This window comes from Onychomys torridus, chromosome 17 (genome assembly GCF_903995425.1).
Source record: "Onychomys torridus chromosome 17, mOncTor1.1, whole genome shotgun sequence".
NCBI lineage: Eukaryota > Metazoa > Chordata > Mammalia > Rodentia > Cricetidae > Onychomys > Onychomys torridus.
In genome coordinates, this window is record NC_050459.1 from 30,931,198 (window position 1) to 30,947,225 (window position 16,028).

Here is a 16,028-nt window from a genome sequence, read left to right on the forward strand (position 1 = left end):
ACACGAGAGAATTTTAGTCTCAAAGGGAAAATAATTTTTAGAGAGAGGCTAAAATGTGACCCACTGGGCCTGTATGGCAATGACATGCGTCTTCATTAGCTCAGGAGATCTCTAAGGAAAATGATCTCTCTTCCACAAGGTCAGCAGCATACCTAGTCATATGTGGGGTCAAAAGGAAAGACACACAGGTAGTAGCAACAAAGCCAGCTTTTATGAGGCCCAATGCATAGTGCTTATGTGCACAACCAATTGTCATCAGAATGAGCTAGACTTATAGGACTCACTGTGTGTTAGGCGTTCCCACCAACATCAATATCATGGTGGATCCTTTATTTACACTGTCTAATTGAGAGGAATGAGGAAGTTACATACCTTGCTGAAGGCTACACAGACAGGGAGCAGATGTGCTAGAGAAGATTCCAGTGACTCAGGCTCAGGCTGTTTTCCTTCTGTTTCTGAACTTTTTTTTTTTTGAAAGAATAAACCCTAACTGTATATTCCAGGTTGGACTTGAACTTGCAATCCCAAGTGCCACTGAGGTTTTAACACACCGTTGTGCCTGGCTCATGGAGTCCATTCTCTAGGTGTACACATTTGATGACTAATGAGGACAATAATATGTGATGAGACTTATGTGGTTTGAGCATAATTCTTCTAAGAGTGAATTGGTCGGTCATAAGAATACATATTGCGGTCTTAAGAATATGCATTCTAACATGGGTTGCTAAAAAACAGTTTTAGTATGATCCATGTCCTAGGAAGTGTTTGAACAAGGTGCTGAAGAATGCTCTGTTGAGAAAGGGGAAGGGGAATTCCAACCTGTGGAACTAATTCTCCAATGAGAGTCTGAGTTCCTGCAAGCAGGGGTTGAGTTTTGAATCATAATTGATTCTTCAGAATAGCCTACCAGGATGCCTAGAAGATACAGCTGTTCAATAAATCCTTACAGAATGGTGCACAGGATGCTGTTTCAAGAGCATGCCCTCCCCCTTTTTGGCACTCAGAAGGAAGGAGAACAGTTGCAGAAATGTCGGGAAAGCACAGCAGCACTGGTGGGAACAGAGGATGCACCAGGAGACCACACCAGACAACATGAGGTTATGCAAAAGCAATGGGTGGAAGGCATTACAAATGGCTTTGTTTAGAGCCCCATAAGGCCCAGTTGGATGAGAGGCCGCACAAGTTAAAACTAGACTACTTTCTTAGGAAGGAACAATAGGCTGCCTTCACTTAACAAGAAACAAACAAAACAAAAAGAAAGAAAGAAAGAGAAAAAGAAAAGAAAAAAGGCAGCCCTTAGGGTAGATAGGAAGGTTTAATTCTGCTAAAGAGGTCAGTTACCCAGGAAGACAGAGTAAGCCTTGTGCCTTGTGGTCCTGCTTCTCTCCAGTGAGAACTTAAGAGTAGAGCAGAGAATGAGGAGAGTCTCACTCATAAACTAAAACACTTATGGCCTCTTCTATAGCATGTGGTAAGTTTAGAAAGAGAAGAGTTGGATGCTTACGCTCTTTCACAACATTTGAATTAAATAATATTCTCTTCAGACCATATGATCTCTGACTGTTATTCACAGAATGTTCAAATACAGGAGCTCACTAACTTTTATAGACATCATCTCTTTCTTACATTTGTATTTTCAAAAATTCTATTTCCCTCAGAAGCATAACACTTCATCTGGGGACCTATACAGTAAAATTCCTTTAGGAATATATTGTGGATATATAAATGTTTTAACATAGATAAGAAGACAGGTGCTACTTGAATGAATTCAACGTGAGTCATCAAGCATGTGATATGGGACATCCATGTGCCTTGCCTATACCTGGGCATGATAATATATTTCAGTTGACTTAATTCTTCAGAGAGATCTTATGAAAACCCATGAATTGAATCTATCAACTTCTTCTCTCCATCTGCTTTTAATTTACATTATATGTATGTATGTGTGTATATATGTATGTATGTATTGGTGTATATGAGTATGTTCCTGCACATGTGGAGGTCAGAACACAACTTCTGTCCTTCCACCATGTGGGTCCCAGGGATTGAACTCAGGTTTTCAGGCTTGGTGGTAGTGCCTTTACTGGCTGAGATAACTTGCTGACCTTTTTTCTTCTTTTATTGGGATGGGCTCTCTCTCTCTGCAATCGTCAGGCTGGTCTACAATTTTCTATGTAGTCTAGACTTCTTTGAACTCACCTATTCCCTCCTGCACCGGCCTTTCAGTGCTAAATGTGGGATTGCACCATCACACCTGTCCTGTATCTGACATAGGGTTTTGCTAAGTAGCCCCAAGGCAGCACTGAACTTGTGAACCTCTAGCTTCTGCCTTTCTACTTACGGTGTGCACCACCACATAGACATCAGCGTTGAGATTTTTGCCTCTTTAATATTAAATGCGAATATTTGAAAGTGTGGCCATCAATTTCACTTTCCTGTTTCAGAGGAGGAGAATGTGTAAGGGAACAGGAAGTAGTTGGTGCATTCTGCTTATGCTGTGCTTAGTTCTGAGTTAGAATATTCTTTCTGAAACATCAGAGAAATTACACAATGGAGCACTCCTCCATGTCCAGGTGGAACCGTTTAAGTGGAAGCAAAAGGAATTGGCTCTTTGCTGTGCTGTCTTCTCAGACAGGGGCATTTCTTCCCTTTGCTCTCTCCTCACCAGCCAGCAGTTTACACCTGAATGGTTTCCTTGGGAGAATGAGAGAATTTGCCAACATTCTGGAGTAAGATGACAATATTCCTTCGTTATACACTTCGTTTAAATCACAGCTTATCTAGGGAATTAGAGAATGTCACAACCCTAGAAAATATGGGGGATCTAAGTAGTCTTTGAGATGTATATGTACACACTTAATCATTTAGTTTTTGTTGTTGTTGTTGTTTTTAGAGACAGGGTTTTCCTGTATAACAGTCCTGGCTGTCCTAGAACTCACTTTCTAGACTAGGCTGGCCTCAAACTCACTGACTGAGATCCACCTGCCTCTGCCTACCAAGTGCTGGGATTAAAGGTGTGTGCCACCACCACCCAGCAATCATTTAGTTCTTGTTTAACTAGATAGTCAAGCAAAATCTTTGTGAAGACATGGTGTGGTTTAACAACTTACTTTGAATTCACCTGATGAGGAAAGGTGTGGTTAATCTGTATAATCAGAGTCCATTCATAACACAGAGTTTCATTTTCCCTTCATAGACACTTGGATCCATTTTTTTACCATGTCCTCCTATTCTTAGGGGTTCTCGATATTATTAGAATGAAGAAGTCAGAGACCAACTAAACGTGATAGAGAAGTTCAGCTCACAGAGTTAAAGAGCTAAGTTGTTTGTGTGGAAATTGTCTACCTACATAGAAAGATCCCCCTAAGAACAGATGAACATGACCATTCACACGTGATAAAGATGGCAATGTGGCTCAGTTGGGTGAAGGCATTCACTACCAAACTTAAAGGCCCATAAGTATGATTCCAGAACCCATGTGGCAGAAAGAGAAAACTGATCTCCATAAACTGTCCTCTGACTTCCATATCCCTGCCATGGTATGCAGACTTCCTTCTTCCAAGTAAATACATAAATAAATATGAGTAAATAAAAACTCATATTCCGTAAGCCCAAAACTCATTAGAGCACTTGATGTCTTGATGTCGTGATACTGTCTTTTGGTTTGATGCAACTTGGCTTCACTGTTGCTCTTAAACATCACACATCTGTGATCTCAATAAGGTCACATGTCTGTAAACTAAGTGACATGCTTCAAGTTGGCGTTGGACATTCGAACTGGTTTTGCTTTTTCTTTTGTCTTGATTTTCTTTAGGTAGACCACAGAAGACAATATTGAGAAAGACCAGCAGACTTTAAAGCATGCAATTCCACCAATTCCAGCCTAATTTTTCCTATTTTCATGTCTCTCATCAACCCTCTCCCACTTTCCCACAATACTGTGGAATAATTACAATCATCAACAAGTGTGAAAACCAAGACCATCTTTTCTCCAGCAGTTACATTGCCTCTTGACTACTTTCCATCACACAGTGTCCATTTTAACCACCAAGCACATCTGACTACTGAACAAGCTACTTGAGCTAAAAAAAAAAAAAGCCTGATAAATACCAACAATCAGTTTTTAAAGACCATTCCTCAACACATTGGCCAATACAAATTTTTTCCCTGAGAGAGAAAAAAATGTAATTGCAGTTAATTGTAAAGCTACAAGAAGTTGTTTTTGTTTTTGTTTTTTGTTGTTTGTTTGTTTGTTTGTTTGTTTGCTAAGAATTCACCAATAACATTTACCACAGAAACTGATGAGATTGGTGCACTTTAGCTACTTAGAGAGATTTCTATTTTTAAGGTGGAATTTCATTCTAAAATAGGTAGGAGAGAAAACACAATCCAAATGTCAACTCACCAGCCATTTCCTTTTCTCCAACACATGGGACAGCCTGAAAAAAGAAAAGAGAGGCACAAAATTATGACCCCACTAGAAAAAATTTAGCTAATACCACTAGGATTAATGTATAATAACTATAGTAAAAACTAGATAAAATAGTAGAATGAAGCATTTGTGGATCAGTCTGTGAAGCCATTAGACTGGGCTTTGAGAGCCATGTCCAATGCATAATGATTCTCTGTCTGAAATTCAAATCCATCTATATTATCTTTAAATGGCATTGGCACTATATTAGACTAATATGCCCTCTGACTTTGGGTAAATGTCTTTGTCCTATTTTTGGGAGGCCCACAAAATAGTGTCTGCTCATTTCAAATCTTTGGCCTTTCTCAACTGTCAGTAAGCACCTGAGTGAGCTACCCAGCCTCTTTCATAACAGGTGGGAAAATCTTGTGTCTTCATAGGGATGCTGGGAGAACTGAATATTGTGTCCTCCATAAGGCATCCCAGGTATCCAGAAAAAGGAACAGTCTTGCTTACTTACTTACTATTACTCTGGGCAGGGATTTGATGTGTTTATTTATTGATATGAAAGGTTTAAAAATGTCCATTCCATTTCATTATTATTTTTCTTATTTTAAGCATAAGGCTCAGAATGAGTAAAATGAAATGCTTCAAAAGCTTAAGAAGCACAACTGTTAACGCTATTCTTGGTGAATACCCAGAACGAATTAAGGAGCTTGAATTTCTAGTTCTCAGTTACTCTTGTTTAAAATGACACAGTGTGTGTGTGTGTGTGTGTGTGTGTGTGTGTGTGTGTGTGTGTGTGTGTACATGCGTAGTTCATGTAGATGAGTGTGTGGGTATACCTGTAAGTATGCGTGCAGATTAGAGAGGCTTTTACAAGTCCTTGTGACTCATCCATTGAGATTTCTATGTGACAACTGCCGACTACAGACTACTTAGTGTTTCTTCTGTCTTCAGGAAACAACAACAGCGCTAAGACAGGAAAGGTTCTAATGTGCGTGATTTGTAATGAGTGAGTGTGTGTGTGTGTGTGTGTGTGTGTGTGTGTGAGAGAGAGAGAGAGAGAGAGAGAGAGAGAGAGAGAGAGGAGAGAGGAGAAACAAAGACACACACACACACACACACACACACACACACACACACACACACAGAGACAGAGAGGAGACAGACACAGAGAGGCAAACAGAGAGACAGAAAGGAGAGAAATAGAGAAAGACACACATGGAAAGAGACTTCTTTGATGAAGGTTGAGAGATGCACTAATCTGTGAATGTAGGGATACACACTTAGAAGGAAGTTTACTGCATTTTCTACTTAGCAAAATAATAGTTCTACGTTCTCTATGAGCTCCTTAGCCAAAGAGTTTTGGATAGGTTTATGGTACTAAGCACAAATGCCCTCTTGTGGAGTGGGCCTTGAATACAATCGGATAACTGTTGGTCACTTCCATAACATTCCCACCACTATCGCACCTATGGGGATATCTTGCCAGGCTAGTCATTATCAAAGCTTTTAGGATTCACAGCCTGGGTAAGACGGCTGATGACTTCCCTTCCTCAGCATACTGCATAACACCCTCTGGTACCATGGAAACCGGCCATCAGGGAGCAAGCTTCCAGATCAGTACCAGCTTGATTTCTCCCACGTTCTGTGTACGGTGCATGGTGTCTTCAGCAGAAAGGTTTTTAACATCAAGTTCTGAAGAGTACTAGCAAGATAGAAGATTTGTAATTACTGGCAAGACTGTAAATGTAGGTGACAGGGAATGAGAGGATGCTCACGGAGGAAGACTCCAGCACAAATTGACACTTTGTGTTTAGTACATGTAGGGTATACATTTAAACTTTTACCTGCATAAATACACTCGATCCTCAAAACTACCTTACAAAGTTCTACAGATTCCAGTAGCTTGGGTGTGGTCCTAAGGTCAATTATGTAAATGAGAGCACACCCTTTTTGGATGTTGGCCTATGTGCCTACTTATCAGAGCATTCTAGTTGATGGAGGAAACAAGTCTGTGAGGATCTCTGACAAGATATCAACTGAGATTTCAAAATATACATGCATATATTTGTTTTGGACAGAAATTAGGCAATCGTCCTCTTCTTAAAGCTTAGGCATTTAAGATAAATTAAAACTCTTGCCCCAAACTACAAGTTGACTAGCAATAGACAGACAGTTCCCATATTGTATTTGACTATAAAAATGTATCCTTAGTATGTAGAATATTTAATGAAATTATAATCATTGTGTTGAGTTGTAAGACAAAATATTTTACCCTTCATATGCCCCAAGTCCATATTTCATGTGGCTAATGCTGATTATTTTGGAATCTTACCATGTTCTACATGCTGCTTTAATTTACCAAATCTCATTTCCATTAAGTAACTGCAACAGTCATATTACAAAGTAGAAAAGAGAGAGTCAAAGTTTAATGTGCCTAGATGGTGATAATCTCTCTTTTCAAGCAAGACCACATCATAATAACACCTGGGTAGCTCTCCACTCACTTGGCTTTGAGGCCAGACTGTCTCTCCAGAAAATGATCTATGCATAGATTGATTAAATTTGTGAATTTAGGAAGGGATATAAGGTATTGAAGCAATTAGAAAATGCTGGCACTTAGTATTCAGCTAATTAAAGCTTTTTGTTGACTCTTAATTACATGTCTTACGATACCTTGGATACAAAAATCTAAAAATTTTCTTCAGTGTGGAATTCACAATCTAGTTGACAAAGACACATGAATAGACAGAAAATAGTTCCACACAGTGGATGTTGAGTGATAGCGGTCAGTCCTATCACTGGTATAGTGTGAAAGGAAATGATTAGCTAGTAGATGAATAAGAGTACACAGGTGCAGGGTGGGCTGGAGGGGTGACTCAGTGCTTAAGGACACTTGCTGCTTTTACAGAGGACCCAAGTTTGATTCCCAACACCCACCTTGAATAATTAATCTGATACCCTCTTTTTGCATCCTGGAGCACCCATATATATTGCATTGCACATGTAGACATTAATAAAAATATAGATAAATCTGAAAACAAAATATTATCTAGGTGGAAATGTAATGGTCTCAGGCATTGGATCCTTGCGAAGGAGGCATTGTTAAGGAGATTGTTTTCCCTTGACTTCCAAGATGTGCCTGATGAGTACAGTTGGGTCTTCGTTTTGAGGTCCTGGAGTGTCCAACTATCCTTGGTATTACCAGAGACTCTTCATGCTAGATGGCTGTATACACCCAAGTGCAAAGTAGGTGTTCATCAAATGGGATGAACATACCAAATATGATTGCTGCTTATGATATGAGAAAATTCTCATAGAAAGCATATTTTTGCATTTGTTAGGGTCCCTTGCTAATAGCTGCCATATGTTTCATTTGAACTGCCTCTTCAGGAAGTTATTTAACATTTTTGGCAATAAAGCAATTAAATGGGGTTTTCTGCTGCCCATATGGGTTCTCTGTAACTTCATATTTTCTTCTCTCTCAATGGAACAAAGGAAAGTCTACTAATAACTTCCAAATGAGAGGGGAAAATCATTCATACTTTGTGATTCTGCTCTATGATATTCAAATGAGAGAAAAATCACCATTTCTGTGGGTTCAAACCACTGCTACCTGTAAAGTCTGGCTTTCCAGTAGCTCTCCAGGGAAGGGTGCTAGACTATGTTGTCCAATTAAGGTGCTTTTACACTTGAAATTTTAAAAAAAGTAATTGAAAAGAAAGCTCTTTAGTAAAAAAGAGGAAATAATTTGCCTTAATGAGCACTTTTAAAGCTGTGTGTGGGAGCTTAGCCAGCTGCCCATGTTTCTGGATGTGAAATGTGCTTAAGGAAGAGTTGACTTGGACATGACTTGTAGAAATAGTACCTATGTATGTCATGCCTTTGGGTTTCCTGGGAGGACAGCTCTCTGCACCAATGGGATGAACTCTACCTGACACCTTTGGGAACTTACAGCAACCATTATACTACTACAGACAGCAGCATAAGGAAAAGACGTCATATCAGAATGCACTCCAGTACAATGGCAATAGATTCTAGTTGATCTAGTTTCTTCTGGATGATGGGAATGATATCATTTTCCTCTACAATAAATTACTTTTTATCAATATGCTTTTTCCTTCAGTTACATAAAACACTTTTGTTGTTGTTGTTGTTATTTGGAATTAGTACCATACAATGTCACTATCAAGAAGGCTTTTCTTCATGGTCAGTCTTTTCAAAGAATAGAGAAATAGTCTAGAAGACTCCATGAAAAGACAGCTCCTTTGTTTCCTTTACACAAAGCACCCTTCCTGGCAGTTTTTGTTTCCTCTCTGTCTCTATTTCTCTATTTCCATCTCTCAGTCTTTGTCTCTCCCTCTCCCTCTATGTGTTCTCTCTCTCTCTCTCTCTCTCTCTCTCTCTCTCTCTCTCTCTCTCTCTCTGCTTATTTGGAATTCTTTCAAATATTACAGATGTTTATATAGAAGTGTCTGTAGGAATTTCCTCCATTTTCCTGATAAAAATAGTTAAATTCTTAACTTATTATCTTCCTTTTAAAACACTCACATTTGTTCTCAAAAGCAGTTCATAGAGAAAATTTCACAATGAGTAATTATGCCCTTAGAAATGATGGGAAAGTATCCTTTGGTGCTGAAGAGCCTGGGTCTCAGATGAGGACTCAAGAGCCCATTGTAGGCAGTGGAAGGAGGTTGGGACTCACACTTGACAGCAGGGAGAGTTAGTGAGTTTACATTTTTTTGACCAGTCATGAAAGGAAACATCTAAGAAAAGGGGGCATGCTGTGGATATTTCCCTGTATGCTGTGAATGTGTTGCTCTGATTGGTTAATAAATAAAGTGTTGATTGAGCAGTAGCTAGTCAGGAAGTATAGGTGGGACAAGCAGAGAAGAGAATTCTGGGAAGAGTCAGGAGTCACCAGCCAGACTCAGAGGAAGCAAGATGTGAAGGCAGAACTGAGTAAAGGTACCAAGCCAAGTGGCTAAACATAAATAAGAATTGGTTATTTTAATAAAAAATATGTTTAATTTAAGTGTAAGAGCTAGTCAACAGTTAGCATGAGCTAATGGCCGAGCAATTTTAATTAATATAAGCCTCTGTGTATTTACTTGGGTCCATGTGTGGGAGCCAGGCAGGACCAGGAAAATTTCAGCTACAGGGGCATGTGGGGAAATGGGCTTGGTTCTCTCTTCATCATTTAAACACTTATTTGAAATCCTTTCAGTGTGTAATAATACAGCCATCCACTCAGTGGTTTCAGTTTGCTTTCATTTGAAGGAAGAGTCTCACTGGAAAGTGGAGTCTGATGGGCAGTATGATATCATCTATTCTGGGTTAGGAAGTATTTCTTTAGCTTTTGAGGTCATCTTTTAGGAACATCTTCATTGTAGAGGATTTAGAAGTCATCACATTTCAATTCTTCAAGGGCCATCTTCTTAATTTCTCCTATCTCTATCTATCAATGGTTTAATACTTTCAAAAACACTTTAAAGAAACATCTCCTTTTAAACTTGCTTTTTACAAGAAAAAACACATGTCTTTGTGGATTTACAGTTTTTGGCTATATTATTCATAATGCGTACTCAGTTAAGTGGCTACTATTTATCACACTTGCCTCTGCTTTGGCTGGCCTGTCATTCTTGGAGAGCAACCCTTTTGCTCTTTCTCCATCATGGTGGCTGCGAGGATGCCGAGCTCTCAGCAGGCTAAGAAATTAATTGCACAATGCTGCAGATACTTGACTGCCACACTGGAGCTAGACTAGAATCTTCTAAACAGCACTGTCTCCTATGCCACAGGGAGCCCAACCGTCAACATGGCTTTATCTCTCCCAGGGCTCTAGTCTTCCCAGTGCTCAGGAATCCATTTAACTTACTTTCTAACTCGGAGTAGGTGATAGCATATTGTCCAATAGACTCTACTTTCCAGTGTGATTCTTTGTTCAAATGAAAACAAACTGCACCCAACTCTCAAATTTCTTCAAATTAAAGTGAATTTCATATACAATTAATACATTTTAAATATACAGCAAGCATAAAATTACATGTCATGTGTGTAATGCTAGTCAGGAGAATGGAATAAAAGCATAAATACTTTTGAATACATAAAAGTATTTGTTAATCATTTAACATAATTCCACATTATTTCTAGTTGCAAAGTAAAACAGCCAGCACCGTGAATTTGTTTTCTTCTTCCTTTTCATTTAGTCTCTGAGAAGGCTAAGTGACAAGCTGCTATTTAATTCATACCTATCCAGGACATGATAAGTATTACCAATTATATTAAAATTAAAGCTTAAATTCACTTCAGCAGTTCAGGGTCTGCATAGTATCCATCTCCCTCAAAATGTAGCAATATTCACATTGTTTCACTATCTGCAGCTCACAAACTTTCTGTCAAAGCACTACCCTGTCATATCAGAGCAGCCAAAGAGTACAGATGAAAGCCTCTTGAATAACATCCATAAATCTACTTCTGACAAACGCCAACCTTGTTCACTGTGTTGGAATTTATTTTTATCACACCTTGCTCCATGTAAGTGAGCTCTTGGCTGGGACCCAGAAATATTTTTGTTGCAGTGAGATAGCTGCAATAGCAGTAAGCACTGACACATTTCATTTGAAATATGTATCTTTTGGGCTCTGTAACCTCTGATGCCCACAACGCCAGGGCCGGTTACGATGCAGATATTCCTTCCGGAAGACAAAGTTTCTTTAATGTTTTTTCATGTCTAATGAAGCTTCTTACCAGAAGGCCAAGGGGACAGAAACTACTGAAAGTGGAAACAAAAGAGGACATTTGGAGTTGGAGAACATTGGTTGAAACCAAAATATAGTATGAGAACTTTTGGAAATGAGACTGAACAATGCCTCAATATTTGACATCTGAAAGTTGTGAATCATGTTAACATTGATAGCCTTTTTACTTCCTGGCCACCATGAGGTGAACTCTGCCCTTTATCCTGATGTAGATACTGCCTTGTCAACAGGCCTTCAGGCAAAGGAGCAAACTGAACATCGATGGAAATCTCTGGAACTATAAACCAAGATAAAGCTTTTCTTCCTTAACAACAAAACTGAGATCTTCTAAGTTTCTCTGCCCTTTGGAGGATGGGTGCTGAGGTGCAGATATGTCCATGTTATCATTTTGAGGCAGAAGCCTGGATCAGTCTGTAAAATGTCAGAGGTCTCTGCCATCCAGAGAGGTCTCTGCTGTTCATTTAGAGGTGAACTTGGTATTATTTTTTGGTTCTTATTTATGATCAACGTAATAACTAGTCTAGGACAAATGTCCTTTATTAATAAAGTCATGGACTGCAACTCAGTTTCTCAGACTTCAGAATGGACCTGACGCTCTCCTGTTTGTGTTGGGTTCTATTACTCCCTATTTTCTTTATACCTTGTTCTTCTTCCAGGCAAGCTGATCTGGACGGTCATCAGAATTGTATACCCTAGAAAGCCAAGGTCAGTTCTGATTAACATAGATTTCCCAATCCGAATTTTCGTGTTTGATGACACAAGATACCGATTACTGCATTAAAATGAATCATGTTGACATGTCCACCTGTGATAGTCTTGTATGTTGTACAAGATGCAGATGCAGAGATCAAATTTCTCACTTTAATATAAGAATCTAAAATGGCAGACAACTGTGAGATAGCAGCTTCTCCCACTTCATCCAGATTTAATCGGACAAACACCCCTCCCCTTCCCTGTCCCTCATTCAAGAATAACAGGGAGGCTAGAAAAGTACACTGATATAAGAGGTTACAGGTGGCTAACTCCTGATTTCAGGGTAACAGAGCCTCTGGGGATGCACTGCTGTGGTTCTCACGATCAGCCAGCTAGCCGTGCTCTGGTGACAAGCACAGCCTGCCAGAGGACAATGTAAAGGTTTTTGTGAAATGTGTAGAGTTAGCAAGTGGAGAGGCTTGACTGAGGAGTATAGAGTGGTAGGTTTCTCTTGTTGGAGTGATTTGTTAATTTCTTGCATGGGATGCATTTGTAAGTGTGATATAACTGAGCAGCATGTTTCTCTTTCTAGTAATTAAAATTAATGTTAAAAATTGTCTAGCTCTCAGAAGAGTTCTAGTTTAGAGAATTTATATGCAAGCCCTACAGGGTTCACATATGTCTGGGAGAAGGGGCTCATGAGCTCTCTCTTCTTCCAGAGAAGTTATTGGAAGTTACTCTTGTTGAGGGAGGGGAGAGTTATTTTCTTCAATGGTATAACCACTGATAATTTACCACACTCATAAATAACCTTCCATGCATGCTCATGAAGGGAACCCTGATTACACTCAGCAGGGCACAGCAAACCAAACAAACAGGGGAAAAATAAGACGAGAAATTAGGAAGGAGACTTGGCTGGAAGCAAGGGTTTAGGCATAGTAGGAAGGTGTGGGCGTGAGAATGGCCAAAATACAGTATATACTTATATGAGGTTACAAAATAATAGCATTAAATGTTTCCTTTTAAGTGAAAGGTGAGAGTTCTTAGATTAAGAGAAAAAAAAATCTTTTTGGAGGTTGCCAAGATCCTCTGAGAACTGTTTCATCCTGCAGAATCATTGCTGATGCCACAGTGTCTACTTAGTGATGTAAACGTCACTATTTGTATGTGAGAAATATAAAAGAGGTCTATGATCCTGGGCATCCACTGGGGTCTTGGAGCATCCTCAGCAGTGACAGGAAATAGGACCTCTGCACGGGAGAAGGGAAGACTTCTGGACCCACGTAGTACGAGGAGGCGGAAGTTAGGGAGAGTAGGAAAGGAACACTAGAGAGGGAGGCAATGTAAGAGAGAGAATTTGGCTACAGCTGTGAGCCTTTTTGTTTTCTTCTGTGACTTGTGACTTGCTGAGATTAACCAGGACCAACCAGTGTCACAATGACTTTGGAACCATCCAGCAGAGCCTGGTGGCTTCATTAGTGGTTTTACAAACGAAGATAATGCCTTTCCTTTCTGCAGCACCCATTGGCTATAGCGTCTCTGGAGCCCCAATTCACGTTTGGTTATTGATAAGCCAGCCTTCTGCAGGCCCATTGCCAGCAGCCACAGCTGCTGTGAGATCCTGCAGAAGACAGCACTTGCCTACTTGTTTTCTGACATTCACATTCTTCCTACTCTCCTTCTATGATGTTCCCTGAGTCGCAGAGGGAGTGGTCTAAACGTCCTCTTTAGGGCTGAACACTCAGTTGTCAAGTGTCCCCCAGCACCTTGAGCAGCCATGTGTTTCTTTGCAGATAAATACCACTCACAGCTTTAACTAGAGAAGCTTTTGTTTGCAACAAGCGGTGGTGAATACAGATAGCTGCACTATCTGCCAGTTGTTCAGAAAGCCCCATGGATGTAGTTTCTGTGAATCACCATCCACCGTGGGGTAGGCTTTTTGTTTGACTCATCCATACTCCTGTTTGTATTTCCTTATCAATGGTCCTGTAATGCACCCCAATGAGCTCTCTAGTTTACTGAGTTAGGCTTGGGTGAAACGTGTATACATATATTTCTTTTTATCTGTTGTGAGTCTCCTGTCTGCAGTGACTGGATGTTCAGATCTCTTCGGAAGACATTTCACAACACCCCTGTTCTTAAACTTTTGTCTACCCTGCCTCTCCTGGGCTTGAATATTTCATTTTTCTATCAATATTCTGCATTATGGGCAAAAGTAAGTTAGACAGGATATTGTTTTCAACTACTGGAAATAAGACACAACTGGTGGAATATGGGTGGGGAGGAGAAACTGAAGGCTGGTTATTGTTGAGATGCTCAGTGAGTCTATGCGATGGCTTGAACAGGAACAATCAATTCTAACACATTAAACTCTTCTACTCCATATGAGCCTTGGGCTGGCTAAACTTTCCCTCTTCAACTTCTAAATAAGACATTACTGACTAAGGCTGTATTTACCTTGTTACATTACCAAGGAGACATCTATGTCTTTCTCTCACTCTCTCTCACTGTGTGTGTGTGTGTGTGTGTGTGTGTGTGTGTGTGTGTGTGTGTGTGTGTGTATGAGAGTGTGCGCCTGAAGAGGGTCAAAGAGGATGTCAGATCTCAGTCACAGGTGGTTTGTCGCCCAGTTTGGGAGCTAGGAACTGGGCTCTGGTTTGGTGTAGGAGCTGGACCCTCTCCTAACCATGGAGCCATCTTTTCATCCCCACATCTTTATTTCTATGATAATGTAAGAAAATGTGCATTTTTTTGAGATATATTAGATGCTTTTGCAGCTCAGTTTCATGTAATATCCTCTATCCAAAGAAACAATATCAGGTGAGATGAACTCATCTGGACAAAGTTATAACAGAGATTGTTTTTGTAGGTATGAACTTTTTCATCAACCAGTTGTGATCTCAGAGAGCCTATTAATAATGATATCAATACAGTTTCTGTTATTACCACAAAATGCCCAATGAAGACTACACTGTAAAGAAAAAGAGTTTGCTTTAGTTCATGATTCTCCAGAGGAAAGGTGTGGCGTGCACATCTAGTCAAAATTTTCTTGCTAAGGAACTCTGAGGCAATGCAGGGTATAACACGACAAACACATATCCACATGTTGTACCTCCTGGTCTACCCATCTCTTACCAATTTTCAGAATTCAGTCCCGGAAGAGCCACACTAATCTAGTCCTAACCACTTTCCAACAATAGGACCTCTAAACAGCATATCTAGATTAACTTTCTTTTCACCCTTTTATGACTTCATAGTGGGGACTAGTTTTCAACACATGGAGCCCTGGGGGCACTGAGACCACATCCAAGCCACAGCAATACCTGTCATCAAATTAAAAAGCAACTGGTTTAGTGACAATGTACAGGACTGCCTTTTAAAATATGAGTACACTGGCAAAATGAAAAACAAAAACAAAACAAAACAAAACAAAACACCAAGGAAGGGAGAGCAGAGCAGGATGACATCTGGCCTTAAAGTAACTTCACTGCATGGCTGGGATCCTATTTCCCACTCGGAAGCTAGGGAGGCGTGCCAGCACTGGCTTTTCAGCATGGCCTGCCTTGTCCACCCAGGTCCCCCTAGCATTTTTCCTTAACCATTATTTCTATGCTTTGTAGATGAATTTCTAAACAGTCTTATTAAATAAGAAACACAGAGCCAAATACAGGGGTAATAGCCAAAGAGATCAGAGAATTGGCTGGCGAATAGCCACCGACTAACCTTAGCTTACTACCTCCCCATAGCTTCTCAAGAGAGAGACCTTCTTCCTGTCTAACCGGCCTTCCTGTTCTGCCTTCTCACTGGCTCTAAGCCCAGCCACATCACTTCCTCATCACTGCCTGTCTATACAGACCTCCAGGTCTCTATGGTTGGTACTGGGATTAAAGGCATGTATCCCCACCCTTGGCTGTGTCCTTGACCACACAGAGACTCTGCCTGCCATGTGATCAGATTAAGGGCGTGTGCTACCACACCTGACTTCTGTTTATGGCTTGCTATGACCTCTGATCTCCAGGCAAACTTTATTTATTAACATATAAATAAAATATCACATTTCAGCACAAATACAATATCACCACAATGCTTTTATTATTAGAATACCACCAAGCTGGCTTGGCTCCTGGCTTATTTAAGTTGACATATGACAAGTGAAT

The 16,028-nt window shown here is 40.1% G+C and overlaps 1 protein-coding gene across 1 annotated transcript in view; it reads right to left on the reverse strand.

Annotated features, from left to right (window-relative positions):
- The window catches only part of Dlc1 (DLC1 Rho GTPase activating protein), a 376,108-nt gene that overhangs the window by 195,518 nt on the left and 164,562 nt on the right, over nucleotides 1-16,028 (reverse strand). Inside the window, exon 5 of the mRNA XM_036166511.1 lies at nucleotides 4,406-4,439. Coding sequence (XP_036022404.1) covers nucleotides 4,406-4,439 — 34 coding nt within the window. The remainder of the gene's footprint in view (nucleotides 1-4,405; nucleotides 4,440-16,028) is intronic.